We start from the raw sequence: 19,923 nt of genomic DNA, 5'->3' as shown, positions 1-19,923 counted from the left end.
CGTGACACGAATATGAGACACTTTTCATGTCTATTAAAAATGGCAATCGAATACAGCATCGCAGCATCGGCCAAGCCTAGTCGGACACTTTTAATCAGGTCATTCAGTGAAACAAATCTCGTCCAGTGGTTTTCAGTTGGTCTCCGCATCAAATCTTGGCGTTTCACCTGGGTCCCGGATGAGAGAGGGGATTGACCGGTCAGAGATACGCATGTGCGTTCTGAATTTTGTGCACAGAGTGACATGGTGACGGAGACAAAAAGAACGTGTTTTGATTTTTCCGAAAGTCCGCATATTATTGAACGGGGGATTTGTATTCGAAAAATCAGTGGAAAGAGGTTGTTTTTGATTTTGCAGAACACTTAAATGTCCTACTCATACCATCCAAAGGCCGCCTCCCGGGCCCCGGTGGGCACCTCTCGACTATGAGACAACCTCTACAATATCGCTAATCGGTTATTGTACTGTATACTGATGTTAATGGCTGTATAAATGCAAATAAATAAATGTTGGATCAGGCAAAAGTTAATTTTAAATAATGAAATAGCGATCTTGATTTGATATTTCGTTCATAAAATTACGAACTTGCCAATAAGAAAGAATTTGAATATTACAATAATGTTTATTTCGCCGCCGTGATGTTGGCATGGCAATACTGAGAGGAGGAAGGCGCTATCTTATTTTGAAGAGTTTGGGTGCTTTTAAGGATGTGTGTTCGATTTTGGGAGTTGATATCATCATATGTTATTGTTGTTGCGTACTCGTTGTAAGAAAATGAACTTTGCAACGCCAGTGTTCTTTGAGTTACTGATTAAAAGTGTACTGTTTTTATTTTATATTAATCCATGTAATATTCAGTTAAAATGCTCGTTATGTTATCAAATGAACACACACATATGGGCTGAAACTTTAGAACGTTCGGGCTTAATATTCATAATACGTGGGTCGCGATGTGTGCGCGCCTAAGTCAAAATCGCCAATAAACTCTTCTAACCAATTCGTGAGTTTAGTTTGGTGTTTTTTTTTGTTTTTTTTTCAAACGTGCTGAAATTATTATGCGGACACCAAAATAAATTGAACAGTATATTATGTGTCAGAATAAAATCACAAAAAATAACCTATTTGATATATCTATGTCATTTTCACTTCGCCGTCTAGTTAATTTATCGACCCATGATTCTAACGGAAAACCTCCCCGTATTTGCTTCCCTAATCTATACTCAAAGTTTTAGCTTTTATTAAATTGTTCAATAAATTTGTTAATTCCCGTGAATTGGTGTTAAGTGTGTGTTGAATTGTTTACTATGGGAAGTCTTAGCGGAAATTGCTTGTTATGGAACACTCGATCATGCCGCGATATCGACGTGCTGATGGATACGAGATCGAGGCTGTCACGACGGACCAATCACATCGAAGCATGCTTTTAACCCATTGTTGGTGTCGCGTTACTGGTGCAGCCCAGCCGTTTGATTTGCAGACAATAATGTATTTAATATAAGCGAAAATGATGATTATTAACATTTTTTATGGTCAAATGCAAAACAATGCTGCTTTTCTATTTGTTATCTATTAAACATTATCGATTTAGGGCAGGGAGTTTTTCCGTCGGTTTGGGAGTTTTACACATAGCAATGATGTATGCAAAATAGGGCTAGGTTGGAAATCATTCTGCGAGTACCCTTCACTTCAGTGAGCCGTAAGACATCATTATGCATCGTTAACGATATCTCCATTTACGTTGCTTCTCAACATTTTTTATCTACACTACAGTTTTTATTTCTGGCAAAACGTGAGGGGACCGTGTGTAACAGCATTTGATCGAAGTTCTAAACGGTGACACTTCAGACGCAAGTTTTATAAAGCTGACAGAAAAAAAACGAATATCGAAGACAAAAACAACTTTCATAAAATACTTTGTGAATGAAAGTTACTACAATGGAATCCATAGAAGTACCGAGTACATCTTCAGCTTTTTCACCGATAGCGCCGAATAACTCAAATTCAAACGATGTGAGAGCGGCAGAGTCGGAAGACAAACCAAACTTTTCAATTGACAGCATTTTGAACTTCAATGCAGAGAAAACACCGACACATCCAGCAGAACATGCATCTCCTGCGTCTTCTGTTTCGCCGGGACCGAGCCCAGAGATGGTGATCAGACCCACGACTATAGTAGGTGGTATGAGTACACTAGCCGGTATGTCGGCGAACTATGGCTACGCGGCGCCCACGGGTTACGCGTACAACTACGGGAACCAGGCCTTGAGTAGCTGGCCGTCTTGGATATATGCCACGCGGTATACCAGACCGCCTCTACCAGGTAAGAAAATAAACCTATTGTTTTATAATAATTTTTATAATTCGTGGATTCAGATTTTTTGTAAATTTTTTTTGCCAGGAGAATGACTTTTTTTACTAACACCACTATACTATTTTTAAACTCGAGATGTCAATTTTTATTCCCCATTAACAACTTTCGAAAAATCGTAATGTTAGACCGGTAAATCGGATGAAATGCGACAGTTATATACTAGTAATCGCCCCGTTATTAATTTGCAAAGTGAATTATTATTTTTTGGTGGGTTGGTGATGTTATATAAAATAACAAGGAATAGTTAAATAGCTTCAACGTTTCCGTGATTCTGTTTTCCCGGTCGTTTAGTTTTCTTCGCGTCCTCTTGTCAGCAATATCGTGTCGCTTTTGAACCACCTGCTTGTTTTGACAGAACTTTGAATAACGTCAAAATATATCATCATTTATTTATTTATTCAATTTTAAGTTGACATGCCAAGTGATGTTCAGTTGTATCAAGGAAACGCAATTTTCCGCAATAAAAGATAGAAGTGTTTTTATGCAGTGTTTTCAAACTTCAGCATGGTCTTCTAGACGCCGGTGTATAGGGTGTCGTGGTAGAAGAACGAATACAACATAACGATTTTTAATGCGTTACTTATGAGGAAATGATGTTTTTTTTAAATTGTATTTAGATAATGCACGTGTGTTGTGGAGGTTGTTCCTCGCAATCGTTATATATATATATATATTATATTATATTTATTTATTTATTTCATTCATTCATTCATTCATCATCGTCTTGTAGCTCGTTCGAATTACGTGTAAACAGACAATCAATTCCCTGTAAGTAGGCAAATTAAAAATCGTGACTGAAAGAGGACAATTTTGAAATAATGTAAGTCACGGGACTCGATGGTTGTGTATGTCTAGTTTTTTTACCACACACATTAATAACATCATGCCGTGATGATGATGGGTGAATTTAACATCAACTCATTAACAACTACTAAAAAAATCGGGACATTTTAGCAAGTCGGTCCAATATTTTGCAGTGGAGCGTGAATCCATTTTATCGACATGTATTGAATGTTTTCACCAACTCGACTTAATTACCGACACCACATTATCAGTCAGCGGACGTCTCTTAGTTCGGCTTCAATGAAAAACTTGAAACGCCGCAATTGGGCAGTTTTTTTCGGACTATGTTAACATAATTATGAGAAAGAATGTTTATCTGTTAAAATTGACATCCTCTCCATAACATATAAACATTATCTTCAAACCTCTGGAAGTCGCACACACATCTGAGAAGCATCATGGTTTTAGAATTGTTTTGCAATGTTGGAAAGTGAAAAGAAAAATAGCCCTCGGGGCCATTATTAGATCCTGGTAGCGTCATCGTCATTTTCAATTCATATCTTAGTAATATTTGTATTCCGATCAATTAAAAATACGGCATAGTAATTATCAACGACTTGACAGTCCTGTGAGAAGCAGCACATGCCAATGAATGAAATAGCTGGCAGCGAAGCTTTGTCATTTTGACTTTAAAAGCTAAAACGACACTAAGCTACTCTCGTAGTATATGGTCTCTGTCGCCTATTTTTTTTCAATAGTTTACACGCGCTATTGATCGTCATGTCTTGCCGTGTAATGATATATTGTTCGCGGCGTGTGTTTAACCCTAAACACCTGCTTTTGTCGAATGTTATTGAGAGAAGACCGGTGTTAGTTATTTGTTTTCCGGCCCGTTTAACTCCACAGCGATTTTAGCGCAAACCAAGCGAGGCAACGGACAGACGCTTTGTGTGGTGGTATACGTCAACCCGCTATCCCGGCGACTACCCACACAGTGCTGCGACAACATATTAGTTTTTTTTTTCTACCCAAATAAAATATAAGACATATCATCACATGCATCGTACGTTTTCGTTAATAAACACGGTTTATGTGGTAATTTGTTTACATTGTAATAAAAAAAAGCTTTAGTTTTTTTCCTTCAACTTGAAACAACACCAAAACGATTTCTGGAAAATAAAGCGATGGGGTGACGTGGAACCACCCAACTTGACAATAAAACAGTTGTAATAAACGGAAGTATTTTTTTTAAAGTACATGTAATTCACGTATGTGAGGTTCTGAAACCACCAGCAAATTAATATAATTATACCACGTAATTCCGCTTGCGCAATCGGTCACTTAGATGAAGATAAAGGCAAATTTCGGCAAGATAGGGTGTCCCGAAAGCACCCCTCTGGTGTTGCCCGAGAACAGCAACATATGTTGCATCGAAACAAAAAGAGAATGTTTTCTGGCGGACCGGGCTTCTTTGTTAGAATGTACATATACTATTCATTGTGTACTTTAGAGTCAATTAAATGTTCAATACCTCTTTATAGTGAAAAGAAAAAAATAACATAATTTTAAGACTTCAAAAACTGAAAGTAGATTTGTGTTGTTCTTCCTCTAAGAACGGTTCAATAATTTTAGCGTCATGCGGTAATTGTAACATGCGACTAAAAGTCGATTGTTGCTTCTTTTTTTTTTTACACACTTCGATATAAACGCAGTGCGCAATAGCCACCCGTTTGAAAATGTTACATAAGCGTGCTTTCACGGTGTTTGCCGGCGAAGGCGACTGGACCTGTCAGCTCTTTCTGGTTTATTGTGAGATAAATGTATCGATTATCCTGATACAATTGAGCACGGTCCTCCTTTCACCGAGTGGGCATCTGAAATTACCAGGGCACGCGTCAAACGTCAAAAACGACGCTGCTCCGAAAAATGAGATTCAACTACTTATTTACTTATCAAATTATTTTATTGCACATTAAAGCAAAATATTTGGTGGATTTAAACAGGTATTAGATATTAGCATGGTTTAGTAACTACAACAATTTGACAAAGTCTCGATAAATGAGAGGTTGTAGCTCACACTCTGGTCACAGTCCGTTGTTGACATAGAAATCGTGTAAGGCATTTCACACCGTACACTGGCATGCTGATTTCACTGCCATCATTCGTTGTATATTTTTAACCCCCTGGAAACAGTTGACTGTGAATTTCACATCGGTAAAACGCCCTATTAAATTAAAGGTGGTTAAATGGTCACAGAAAAGCATCATTTGCACTATATTCAAGTAAAAAGTTGAACCCGAGAAATCGACAAGTGTCCTCCGTAATATTTCAAGACGACTCGTTGTTTCAATCTGAAAATGTCAACTAATACAAAATCAAACTCTAGAATATCTTCTAGCTATTGGTATCACGTGACACATAATATTCAGATGCGATATGAGCAGAGGAAATCAAATCATTCAATCAAATGCAATGTTTTAACGATACAAGCATTATTACAAACGCTATTCACAGACGATTAATTGTTAAAACTTCTTCTCCATTGCTCACGTTTGATTGCAAGTGCACTTCATGACATATTTCTATACATCTTATTCGTGTATTTGTGTACATACAGGCCACAAACCGCTTGGACGCCGACCCCGTAAGCCAGGCGTCGACAGGAAACCAAGACAGGCGTATTCTTCCAAACAACTCGAGCGCCTTGAAGACGAATTCAAGAAGGACAAATACCTGAGTGTGAGCAAGAGACTTGAGTTATCAATGGCGCTTAATCTGACAGAAACACAGATAAAAACCTGGTTTCAAAATAGAAGGTAGGTTATCGTGTAAATATTGGTCAATATTGTAGTTGCGCTAAGAAATTATTATCTATCTTATCTGTGCGGTTTTTTTTCGTGGTATGTCCGTTTCAGGTTCATTTTGAAAAACAAAATAAGTATCATAAAGCCAATCTGTAGAATAATAAACCCGTGTATGTCGAAAATATTCTATTCTATTCTATTCTATTCTATTCTATTCTATTCTATTCTATTCTATTCTATTCTATTCTATTCTATTCTATTCTATTCTATTCTATTCTATTCTATTCATTTTATTCGTACTTTGTGTTAAATTGGCACACTTATCGACATAATACTACTAACTACAAGAATCATGCCGAGTCACTTACAGTGATAGCACTATTCTCAAACATAATTTACTTGTCCGGGCCCTAAAATACGCAGAAGTTCTTCAATAAATTACCGTGTGATTTCGAATTTATTTAATAAAAACTTTGGAAATATGAGAGTTACTACACGAGAAAAAAACAATATTACTCGGTCTCGACCGCACAGCTTTTTATCCTACCCGCACATGTTCGCTTCGCAGCTTTTACACGCCAAATACTACGAATCTTATTCGTAAAGGCTTCCACGACATGCGTTTCGATTGATTTGCATGTGAAAGAAAGATAACACTGACACATTTACGGATTCAGAGACACATTGGTAACATTTTTTGCTAAATTTTCAAAGTAATTACTCTACTCGTTTAGTAAACATCGATCGACATTGCATAGACACGCATTGTAGCCCACTGTGATCATATGAAACGAATAAGAACGAATATAAAGTAGTTTAAAAAAACACGCGGTATTTTGACTCATTAGGTGCACGTTGCTTTAAATGAGTCTATAGAAGACAGATGTTTAGCACTTTATTTTTCTCTTCATCTATTGTGTGATAGCATGTGTTCATTTACCCACCCCATACACTGATATAACTGAACCGGACCCTACTCGGATTCATCCATCGTTCGTTGTACTAGACTAAGTCTATCACGGCACGGCTGCGACGACAATGCGCCTCTTTTACTGAAACAACAGCAACAACAACAACAACAACAACAACAACAACAACAACAACAACAACAACAACAACATCATCATCATCATCATCATCAACAACAACAACAGAAACAAAGACAATAACACTAACAATGACGCCGACGACGACTACAATCCTAAATTAGATTTAACTATTTGTGAAATAATCTATAAATGTACCGTAGCCGAAGACGAAACACGTGTGCAGCGCGGTTGCGACCAAATGCCACGACTAACGGGATCGACTGACATCATCGGTTGATGCATGGCTTGTTGACATCTCTATCGACGCACGCACGCACGAATTCGGAATCAACGTTGTCATTTAACACTTGTCAAAAACACATTCGTATTGTATTCATATGAATTGCCATAGTAACGAACATTTATTATTTATGCGGCATTTTAGCTCGTTTGTATTCTAATGATTTAGAAACATATGTCAATTTGTCTCGCTTACACAAGATTAAATTAGATTTATTAAATTATGGCGACTACACGTTATTATTAGACCTAGAGTTAACTCGATCATCGCCATGGGTTTTTTGGCAGTATTGATTTCGATCGATGCCTGAACATGGTGAAAGGAATTACTATGTACATATCCATGACAACATTGTCAGATCATTTGAGTTCTAACTGGGCGACTGAAGTTATAGCCGGCGCCGGGAAAAAAATCATGGTGTACGAGGTTTTGCGATAATTTGGATAATGATAGCTGTCGAGAAATACCCTTACTGTTCTTGAAAATCATAATTTTTACATTTCGTAAACAGGTTTTGAGTTTAAAATACCGTGGCTGTACGTGGGGCACTACAACATATACTTAAAATTTGCGCCTGACAAAAATGGTATGATGATATGTTGAACATTGAGGATTTTGGTGCGAAGTGATTTTTTTATATGAACTTGGTGTATAGAGGAGTTTTAAAGTAGGAATATATCTGCGACACTTCGCCGAATATTCATACGCTGGGACAGACAGTTACACACTCGCTACAGAATACTTAGCGTGCACATAACTAAATAAATAATGGAGGGCGCTATCAATATCTAGTCTTCTTATACGTCAATTGAATCCCATCTCTGAGTAAGAGCTGACGTTTGCACATGTCGAGTAGCTCGATTATATTCAATAATACCCACAAAGGACCGTTTTATGGTTGGGCGCATTTGGTCATTTCTCTTCAATAATTGCTTTCCGTTGTTTGCAATAGGTGGGGTCAACAATTGGCGGGGACCCAGGGGTAAAATAACGTGCAATTGTATTAGGTTGGTTTTCATGTTTTGACTGGGATTCCATTCGAAGCGGAGCTACGTCGACATCTCCGATTACATCCATCCTTGTTCGGGGTTGCAGGTGTTTCCATCACTGCATGTTTTTTTAATAGAAAAAAAAATCGCTAAAAGACATGGTTGTATATTAGTCTATTAGCATGCCTATCGTTTGGGTTAAACATATCAATTCGGAGTTAAATCGATTTCTGCAGTGCATTTAGCAACTGACAGAATTAGAAAGTATACAGAATACTTTCACATTTCATAAATAAAAATGAGATTGTATTATCGATTCCACGTCGCCGTTAATACTTTTAACATATGCCTGTTTTCGTCCTCTCAAATATTTCGTTACTTTGGTAGGTTTATTTTTCGCGACCTTTTATTACAACACGTTTCGTACTCGGAATACAATTGTTGAAAAGAGCTTAAAATGCGTTTAAATATATCCATACTCCAAGTGATGTTTACCGTAGTAATTCACAATTAAAGCTGAATACACGGAACCGCGTGCCTGGCAATAAAACGTACTCGGGGTATTTATTAGTTAGTAGTAGTACTCTTGTTTGCAATGACTATCGTGATATATACCCTATTAAAAACACAGTGTTGATTTCACGGAGCACGCCGGGCTTGTTTATTCAGGTCCTCGGGTTGGTTTTCACTGTATGTTTCCACGTCCTATTTGCTATCGGATACTGCTTAGTAAATACACATTAAGTCCGGCAGGTTATCGAGATAACCGAATACTGATGTTTATATGGAATGCAGGCAAAATGCTTTTATCGTTTAATGATCGGGGGGTATCTCGACAAAGGCCCCATGTAAGAAACGAACATCAAATAGATCCGTTTTGGGTACAAATACCTCCCTCACCGTCAGTCAATCAAGATAAACCGATTTTATCTCATAGTCGGCTACTCCCGGTAATAGTATCCCGACAAGGACAGATTCGCATTGTTTTCCACGGAACTCACTAAGTGCCAAGTCCCTTAATGAGGCTGCACTCCGCCAACATATCTATCAGCATCATCAAAGTCCACCAATGAGGCTCCGCAGGCTCGCAAATTGCAAAAAAAAAAAAGTTGAAACACTTCAAAAATACAATTATCATTATTGTTTTCAAAAACGTGTCCTTTTATGAGCGAAGTGATGGGCGTAATATGTCCAGACAATGACTGAATGTAGGGGGACAACATTGGGGTTTGATCACGTGGCCAAACGTTTCATATTCTGAAGGCAATCTGTTCAAACATTGTCACATCACTGTGAGAGAATTCTAACGAGGACTATTGTACACGGAACGTAATACATGCAACACTTAGTGCTGCCATTATACTCTCGTTTCATGCATGGTGGCTGGTCACGTGACGAAGGGGTCCGATTACGCCACAATCTGTAAAATTATTTAAAAACCATATAAAGATATTGACGATTAAAACTGACAAATTTCGTTGAAACTCCGACAAAATTCGTTTTCGATGTATTATTTTATTTTGTTTAGTGTGTTGTTATAGACGCAGACGCTCAGTTAGATATTCGCAGTCCAATTATACCACAGAGAGAAACGGTTTAAACTCCGATAAAAATGTAACTGAAAACAATTTCGTTTTAATTAGTGACAACGTTGACCGTTAATTCCATGCAATTGTAGACTACGAGTCGAATGGCATTGTAATTAAGCTATCCATCACTTTGCAAGGAAAAAATCAATACAAAATGGAGCCGGCCCTCGTCACCACATATCAACCTTGTCCAAATTGTACACGCTTGGCCGGCGTTTTTTTTTTTTTGGAGGGGGGGCACAATACATTGTAGGAAATAGACATCGCCTCAAGGTACTGCGCGAGAATATAATAGTATGTAACTATAGTAACGTCACGGTGGCTAACTTTATTTTCAGAACAAAGTGGAAAAAACAGATGACAGCAAGGATGAAGATTGCCCAACGCCAAGGACTGTGGGCCAATCCGTTTTTACCATCGATGTACGGCGGCTACCCAGCACCAGCACCGACAGCAGCATACAGTGGCTACAGTACCTATCTGCCTGGACCAACCCACGTCCCCATAGAATTGGACTCGAGTGCTAATAACCCGGCAGACCAATTTATCTCCATAACGTGAGGTTAATTGAATTATGATGTACTGTGGCGGTCCCCTGTGAGGTGCTCATCACTCCACTTGTTTCCATCGTGTCTCCCCTGACATTACTCAAACCACCACTGACTATTGTATCCAATAACAATTATACTACACTCGGCGATTGTTTGCAAAATCAGAGGCGGTTGAAGATGGGTGAATAACAAATCGACTTGCTTAAAGCCCGTTCTCTTCAAAGACTGGTATATATTTTGTCTGTGGGGTTATATAGTGTTTTTTTTAGGCACATTTATTTAGTTGTAATTGTTGCAAAGGAACCGAGGGAAATGTAAATTATATGTGCGTGGAATTGGCAGCATTTTATTTAATTGTTGTCATTCGGAGTAAAGAGATTCAAAAGTCAGTGTTAGTAGAGAAGTCTGTGAAAGAGTCCCTAAATGGACGTTAAGAATACAGCTATATAAGAGCCCGGATGTAATACGAGATGTACAACGAAATGTATTTGTGAAGTCGGCGGGCCAGTTGCTGATGCGTGTGCCAGTGTCAGACAAAATTCTGTTTAAATGTAACGCGAGAAACAATACTATCGGCTTTGAATTTTTACAGATTTTTTTACAAGAATATATAAGAACTACATCCGACGTAATGTTCGGAAAATTTATCATACGGCCTTGTTTGAATGGGTCCCAGGGTTGGGGGTATTGATGAGACATAATGGGATAGCGATGCAGTCCGTGTCAGCGTGGGAGATGATAACGAACAGTTTCGAATCGTACATCATTCACCAGATTTAATAGTTTTTTTTGTTTATCTGTTCTGGTTCTCAAAACGTTGGCACGTCACCAATATTAAACAAGTTTATTATTGTACTTCAGTTATTCTTATCGGATATGTATTTATTATAACGTTCGTGTAATAAACGTTACAGATATATATAGCAATTCGTTTTTTTACTGGAGATAGTGTGTTTAAGGTAGAAGCCTACTCACAATTTTTGACAAAATTGGTCATAAATCGCATGACAATGTTCATTAGTTTATTATGTACAATCATGAAGCTAATGTCTCATGGTACAATGAAATAGCATTATTTTGTGTGTTACCGTTAAGCTTTTTGAGAAATGTGTCCTAATATTTCTTGAAAATTGCTATCTTTAAAACAATTCCATAGAACACAATGTTAAAGAAAAATTGCATTTTTTGACACTTTTTAAAACCCAGATATTTTAAATAATTCAGAACAACAAAAAGTACTCCATCATTAACAATATATGATTTTTTCAGCCTATGTCACCAGGCTAGATTTTGAGATATTCCGTAATATCTCTGCCATAGGAACATGTGGTAAAAGTGTTATAATAGTGTCAAAATGGCGACTTTCCACTAAAATACAACCATCAATTTCTCGAAAAAAAGGCTGGTGAACCCCAACTTTTTTTAGGTCAATATCCTTATATTACCTTGGAGTACATTTTATTGCAAAATGAATAAATTCTGGGTTTTTAAATTTATGAGTAGGCTTCTACCTTAAGGTCATTGATGTTCCCGGCTACCACACTTTTGGAACAGCGATTTAAAAAATATTTTCCGTGATTGACTGTTTAAAATTCCGAGGAAAAAAAACATCAACGGGGCGCACCAGAACCAGTTTTTGTATTATGAATATCACTTTTACCCATTATGTCAACTTTTCCGGTCCAAGAATGGTCTCCAAACTTTTGGTTTCAACGCTATTTCTCGGTGGCGGAACTACGTCACGGAACGTTCTATGTTGATAAGGCGTTGCTGTGACGCCGGTCGAAGAGCCGGTGAAAACAGCTCGAGAAAATACAAACTCAAATTTGAAGTAATCCTGAACAACCAAATTGATATATGTTGCACACGTACGGTTAATCTTGTTCGGGGAGTCTGGACAACTGTTACGATCGTTGTTTTCACCGGCGATGGTTGTCAGGCGATGAAAAATGCCCGGATTTTCGATCCCGAGAAGCCTTGAGAGGGAAATCATCGTTTTAATTCCCACATTTGTTAGCCGCGTCAATCGCGTAGCGTTTTGATGTCATTTAATATCATGTAGCATAAGGAATAGGTGATTTCCCGAGATCTCGCGTATTTCGCGAAAAGGCGCGTACCGAACATCTTTTATCAAACATCATCAAATGTGTATTATTAAAATTCTTTAAGATTTGTCGAATCCCACGCGATGTTCTGACGTCACCATGTATCGAATCCCACGCGATGTTCTGACGTCACCATGTATCGAATCCCACGTGATGTTCTGACGTCACCGTGTATGGTGCAATGTATCCACGATGAACTTCGATGAAATATGTTTAATAATAAAGATTCCGAACATGCTAACCAGCAGACCTATACAGAACAAAGCATTCTTGTAGATATGTTCCTGGTCAACGCTACAGCCGCCGATTTTTTGTTGGCTGAGTTTTTATTGCAGAATTTTATAAAAAAAAACAAAATAAAAAAAAAAACCAAAAAAAAAAAAAAACAACGATTTGATCAGAAACATTTTTCGCCAAACTTGTCAAGAGAAATCCTATTGGTTGACAACTGAATGCTAAAATGGCAAATTTAATGAGAGCTAATATAAATAACTATATCAATATATACCAAACAACCGCGGTGTATTGCAGGCCTTGTAGCCTAATACATAGAATTTCTTATACTACAATTGATATGCGACAGTTACAAGCGATCTGTATTCTTTCTAGTATAAAACCAAGTAATCTGATTGATTCTTGCTAGCTGCTACGAAAGTTACACATGAATACATTTAAAGTCGCATTGAATACACCATTCAATTCTCACAACCTTGCACAACTAGTATTCCATGCACAATAGAATACACGGCATGGTAAATACGATGGGAAATCAAAGTAAACATTGTACTATGCGCGTGAATCGAACCGATACTCGAATACGGCATCGATTCGCATAGCTTCTAGACACAGCATGCCATCCCTCCCCAAAAGAAAACACGACCATGCCGATCCACGTAACACCAGTTTCTCGCAACCTTCATAAAAAAACTAAAAGTATTTAACATTTTCGGGTAAAGTTATAATAATTCTCAATTATTTTGCCAAAATAACACCAGTCAGAATTATACCTAGGAACAGAAAACCAGAGAGGAACCGATCTATAGCTTAGTTGAATAAGTCGTTGACTTGTAGAGTCGTTGAGAGGCACAGATTGACTCACTTACTCATGCGAATTTAAGGACAACCATGTTTAAATATGATGCGTAGACGTCAGGTACGACCACGCCTAGGTGACGCTTGGATAGCCGCAATATGAAGATGGTCACACAGCCCTGTCATATAGTCCTGCACACGGAATACGGTTTCTGTGTCAAAATACACTCAACTAACATATAAATACAATCAGCACTTACACTTTACACTTACATAACAAATCAAGCGAGACAACTGTCGCCTGGCAACACAAAAACATAGTTTTTAATTTTAGTGATAAAAACATTGAAGTATAATAAACAGAACCATTAAATGCTGACATTGGACAAACAAATAAATTCACATGTGCTTATTAGCCAAAGTCAAGGCCCGTAGCGCATAAAATATAGTAAAAAAATTCGCTTTCTTAATGTCGTTTCCCATCAAAAGTGTAGCCACACATCTAACGCTTAAGTGCTAACGAACGTCCCTCAAAGGACAATGACTGAAACTGGCGTTATTGTTTCAAGATTTTACTGTATTTATTCAGGAGTTATATGTTAAGTCCCTCAGAAGTGATGAATAGTTTTTGCAATATGGCTGTATCGGAAGCACTAGGGAGGGGTAATTATTTTTCAAAATAATTATAGCAATATTTTTTTTATCCGTTTACCAACTCTATGTTTTTAAATGTCTACTTCGTGGATCATCGTAACGCACACTTATACATATATGTAACAATAAATACAGCATGTCATATTGATCCCAATTAACAATTCCAAATACATCCCTAACATCTTTCGTATACATTCTTTTATTTTATTTTTTTATAATTTCTTTGTTAATTTTGTTAAAATCGAAACGTACAGGTAGTATTCACAATGTCATTCGATGTTTGAAAAGTTAATCCGTTACGAGGAATGTGTTATTACGAATTATTTTTTAATGAAATCATAATAAAAAAAATATGTCATAAGATATGTTCCTGTTTGGAATATTTTCAACAGTATTTAGAATTTTTGTCCAAACATAGAAACTTGACTAAAAACATTGTCTTTAATTATCATGCGTGATGTCGTGTAGCAACACCCAGTCTCGTTCTAGAACTTGAAAGCCATGGAATTGACCTACTAATTTAATTAGTTTTAGGTGATTTAAAATAGTCAATACAAATTTGACCCCCAATGTATAGAAATAAATCAGGCAATCAATTTAAAAACGAATTGTCGAATAGAAGTAAAATTCAAAAATCTCATTTATGATTTTTTTAAGAAATCAACACGAAGTGGTTTGTCTCATTTCTACGAATACTTGATTGGATGCAACTATTTTCGAATACGCAGACAATCCAGTAATGAATGGTTAACAACTGAACTGAACTCGGTGAGAATTAAAAGCACTGGAGGCTAACCTGAAGTAAGTTATGAAAAAGATTACGAACTGGACGAAGTAAGTTACGAAGTAAGATTAAATTAAATTAAATTAAAAGGATACGAAATCAACAATTGAAAAAAAGTTACAGTTTAACAATCACACCCATCTGAGAAAAGCGGCATTATTTGACAATCTAAGAAATAAACTTTCCGGGAATATTCTAGAATAAAAGAAATATAAAATTGTATTTTATATTTGACAAGATTCGTGTACCAGCTCTCAAGCGCTGTCTAAACTCAGGAAAGAATTAATATAAACATTCGATACGTTCGGAAGTTGACTTCCGCGATCGGAAAGAAGAAAATCGCCATTTATGATTGCTCTTAAACCGCTGTCATTTGTAGTCCATTAGACGTGCTTCCAAATGACTGGCGGTAGAAATTAAGAGGAGTTCGTCGTCGACAGTTAAATGGCCGATCGACTGCCTGCTTGCCTGCCTGCGCGCTTGTAATGCCGCCACTTAGCAATCGATAGAATCGAGTTAATTGAATACAATGCGTTGGTAAGGATCATATGACAACAGTTTGTAACATTTGACCGGTGTCTTTCTGTTGCCCCCAGCACGTAAATGTTTTCTTGCATACTAATCAGTGCTTTGTGAAGGAAGGAAAACGAACGCTTTCCATGATTCACTCAGCTTTTGAGTTGTATATGAGCCTGAAGTGGAGACAAGAAGATTGTATTTGGATTAGATAGGAATATATCACAGCAGCTTCCCCCCCTTTTGTACTCGCATTTTGAAAACAAAAGAGCTCATACCACAAAACCTGCAAAGCTGAACTCAAAGGAAAAACATACTTTTTGCAAGTATTACGTTTTCGTATCAAGAATAGATTAATTTTGCAACAATTAAAGTTCACGCCGAAAACTACGAATATAAATGGCAAATTACCACCACCACCACCCCAGGGGACCGGGGAGACTATTCATTATTATGCCACTTTTGCTCATGTGACAATTGTTCTTGACGCGACTTTATTATTGTAGAATATATAGTCCAATTGGTGGGCTACTCATTGTCACTGTTGACCTGAATATATTGTCCATTGGATGGGGGAAGTCAGTGTCTCTGTAGAGTTGAATATATTGTTCATTGGATGGGGTAGTCAGTGTCTCTGTAGAGTTGAATATATTATCCATTGGATAGGGTAGTCAGTGTCAATGTAAAGTTGAATATATTGTCTATTGGATGGGGTAGTTAGTGTCACTGTAGAGTTGAATATATTGTTCATTGGATGGGGTAGTCAGTGTCACTGTAGAGTTGAATATATTATCCATTGGATGGGGTAGTCAGTGTCACTGTAGAGTAGAATATATTGTTCATTGGATGGGGTAGTCAGTGTCTCTGTAGAGTTGAATATATTATCCATTGGATAGGGTAGTCAGTGTCAATGTAAAGTTGAATATATTGTCTATTGGATGGGGTAGTTAGTGTCACTGTAGAGTTGAATATATTGTTCATTGGATGGGGTAGTCAGTGTCACTGTAGAGTTGAATATATTATCCATTGGATGGGGTAGTCAGTGTCACTGTAGAGTTGAATATATTATCCATTGGATGGGGTAGTCAGTGTCACTGTAGAATTGAATATATTGTTCATTGGATGGGGTAGTCAGTGTCACTGTAGAGTTGAATATATTATCCATTGGATGGGGTAGTCAGTGTCTCTGTAGAGTTGAATATATTGTCCATTGGATGGGGTAGTCAGTGTCACTGTAGAGTTGAATATATTATCCATTGGATGGGGTAGTCAGTGTCACTGTAGAGTTGAATATATTGTCCATTGGATGGGGTAGTCAGTGTCACTGTAGAGTTGAATATATTGTCCATTGGATGGGGTAGTCAGTGTCACTGTAGAGTTGAATATATTATCCATTGGATGGGGTAGTCAGTGTCACTGTAGAGTTGAATATATTGTTCATTGGATGGGGTAGTCAGTGTCACTGTAGAGTTGAATATATTATCCATTGGATGGGGTAGTCAGTGTCTCTGTAGAGTTGAATATATTGTCCATTGGATGGGGTAGTCAGTGTCACTGTAGAGTTGACTATATTGTTCATTGGATGGGGTAGTCAGTGTCAATGTAAAGTTGAATATATTATCCATTGGATGAGGTAGTCAGTGTCACTGTAGAGTTGAATATATTGTTCATTGGATGGGGTAGTCAGTGTCACTGTAGAGTTGAATATATTATCCATTGGATGGGGTAGTCAGTGTCTCTGTAGAGTTGAATATATTATTCATTGGATGGGGTAGTCAGTGTCACTGTAGAGTTGAATATACTGTTCATTGGATGGGGTAGTCAGTATCAATGTAGAGTTGAATATATTGTCCATTGGATGGGGTAGTCAGTATCAATGTAGAGTTGAATATATTATCCATTGGATGGGGCAGTCAGTGTCACTGTAGAGTTGAATATATTGTCCATTGGATGGGGGTAGTCAGTGTCTCTGTAGAGTTGAATATATTGTCCATAGGATGGGGTAGTCAGTGTCTCTGTAGAGTTGAATATATTGTCCATTGGATGGGGTAGTCAGTGTCTCTGTAGAGTTGAATATATTGTCCATAGGATGAGGTAGTCAGTGTCACTGTAGAGTTGAATATATTATCCATTGGATGGGGTAGACAGTGTCACTGTAGAGTTGAATATATTATCCATTGGATGAGGTAGTCAGTGTCACTGTAGAGTTGAATATATTGTCCATTGGATGGGGTAGTCAGTGTCACTGTAGAGTTGAATATATTGTCCATTGGATGGGGTAGTCAGTGTCACTGTAGAGTTGAATATATTATCCATTGGATGGGGTAGTCAGTGTCTCTGTAGAGTTGAATATATTATCCATTGGATGGGGTAGTCAGTGTCTCTGTAGAGTTGAATATATTATCCATTGGATGAGGTAGTCAGTGTCTCTGTAAAGTTGAATATATTATCCATTGGATGAGGTAGTCAGTGTCACTGTAGAGTTGAATATATTGTCCATTGGATGGGGTAGTCAGTGTCACTGTAGAGTTGAATATATTATCCATTGGATGGGGTAGTCAGTGTCACTGTAGAGTTGAATATATTGTCCATTGGATGGGGTAGTCAGTGTCACTGTAGAGTTGAATATATTATACATTGGATTGGGTAGTCAGTGTCACTGTAGAGTTGAATATATTGTCCATTGGATGGGGTAGTCAGTGTCTCTGTAGAGTTGAATATATTGTCCATTGGATGGGGTAGTCAGTGTCACTGTAGAGTTGAATATATTATCCATTGGATGGGGTAGTCAGTGTCTCTGTAGAGTTGAATATATTATCCATTGGATGGGGTAGTCAGTGTCTCTGTAGAGTTGAATATATTATCCATTGGATGGGGTAGTCAGTGTCACTGTAGAGTTGAATATATTATCCATTGGATAAGGTAGTCAGTGTCACTGTAGAGTTGAATATATTGTCCATTGGACGGGGTAGTCAGTGTCACTGTAGAGTTGAATATATTGTCCATTGGATGGGGTAGTCAGTGTCACTGTAGAGTTGAATATATTATCCATTGGATGCGGTAGTCAGTGTCTCTGTAGAGTTGAATATATTGTCCATTGGATGGGGTAGTCAGTGTCACTGTAGAGTTGAATATATTGTCCATTGGATGGGGTAGTCAGTGTCACTGTAGAGTTGAATATATTGTCCATTGGATGGGGTAGTCAGTGTCACTGTAGAGTTGAATATATTGTCCATTGGATGGGGTAGTCAGTGTCACTGTAGAGTTGAATATATTATCCATTGGATGGGGTAGTCAGTGTCTCTGTAGAGTTGAATATATTGTCCATTGGATGGGGTAGTCAGTGTAACTGTAGAGTTGAATATATTCTCCATTGGATGGGGTAGTCAGAGTCACTGTAGAGTTGAATATATTGTTCATTGGATGGGGTAGTCAGTGTCTCTGTAGAGTTGAATATATTGTCCATTGGATGGGGTAGTCAGTGTCTCTGTAGAGTTGAATATATTGTCCATTGGATGGGGTAGTCAGTGTCACCGTAGAGTTGAATATATTGTCCATTGGGTGGGGGTAGTCAGTGTCACCGTAGAGTTGAATATATTATCCATTGGATGGGGGTAGTCAATGTCTCTGTAGAGTTGAATATATTCTCCATTGGATGGGGTAGTCAGTGTCACTGTAGAGTTGAATATATTATCCATTGGATGGGGTAGTCAGTGTCACTGTAGAGTTGAATATATTGTCCATTGGATGGGGGTAGTCAGTGTCTCTGTAGAGTTGAATATATTGTCCATTGGATGGGGGTAGTCAGTGTCTCTGTAGAGTTGAATATATTCTCCATTGGATGGGGTAGTCAGTGTCACTGTAGAGCTGAATATATTGTTCATTGGATGGGGTAGTCAGTGTCTCTGTAGAGTTGAATATATTGTCCATTGGATGGGGGTAGTCAGTGTCACTGTAGAGTTGAATATATTGTCCATTGGATGCGGTAGTCAGTGTCACTGTAGAGTTAAATATATTGTCCATTGAATGGGGTAGTCAGTGTCACTGTAGAGTTGAATATATTGTCCATTGGATGGGGTAGTCAGTGTCACTGTAGAGCTGAATATATTGTCCATTGGATGGGGTAGTCAGTCTCACTGTAGGGTTGAATATATTGTCCATTGGATGGGGTAGTCAGTGTCACTGTAGAGTTGAATATATTGTCCATTGGATGGGGTAGTCAGTGTCACTGTAGAGTTGAATATATTGTCCATTGGATGGGGTAGTCAGTGTCTCTGTAGAGTTGGATATATTCTCCATTGGATGGGGGTAGTCAGTGTCTCTGTAGAGTTGAATATATTCTCCATTGGATGGGGGTAGTCAGTGTAACTGTAGAGTTGAATATATTCTTCATTGGATGGGGTAGTCAGTGTCACT

General features: G+C 37.8%; 1 protein-coding gene across 1 annotated transcript; it reads left to right on the top strand.

Annotated features, from left to right (window-relative positions):
- The first annotated feature begins 1,935 nt into the window (after nucleotides 1–1,935).
- On the top strand, nucleotides 1,936–11,341 carry LOC100368271 (uncharacterized). The gene is made up of 3 exons (XM_002733661.4): nucleotides 1,936–2,320; nucleotides 5,772–5,970; nucleotides 10,204–11,341. Exons 1-3 carry the CDS (start codon nucleotides 1,936–1,938, stop codon nucleotides 10,424–10,426), a joined length of 807 nt encoding a protein of 268 aa, XP_002733707.4. The 3' UTR covers nucleotides 10,427–11,341.
- Nucleotides 11,342–19,923: the final 8,582 nt, after the last annotated feature.

This window comes from Saccoglossus kowalevskii, chromosome 21, assembly GCF_978046115.1.
Source record: "Saccoglossus kowalevskii chromosome 21, keSacKowa6.1, whole genome shotgun sequence".
Lineage (NCBI taxonomy): Eukaryota > Metazoa > Hemichordata > Enteropneusta > Harrimaniidae > Saccoglossus > Saccoglossus kowalevskii.
This window is presented reverse-complemented; position numbering and strand designations above follow the sequence as displayed.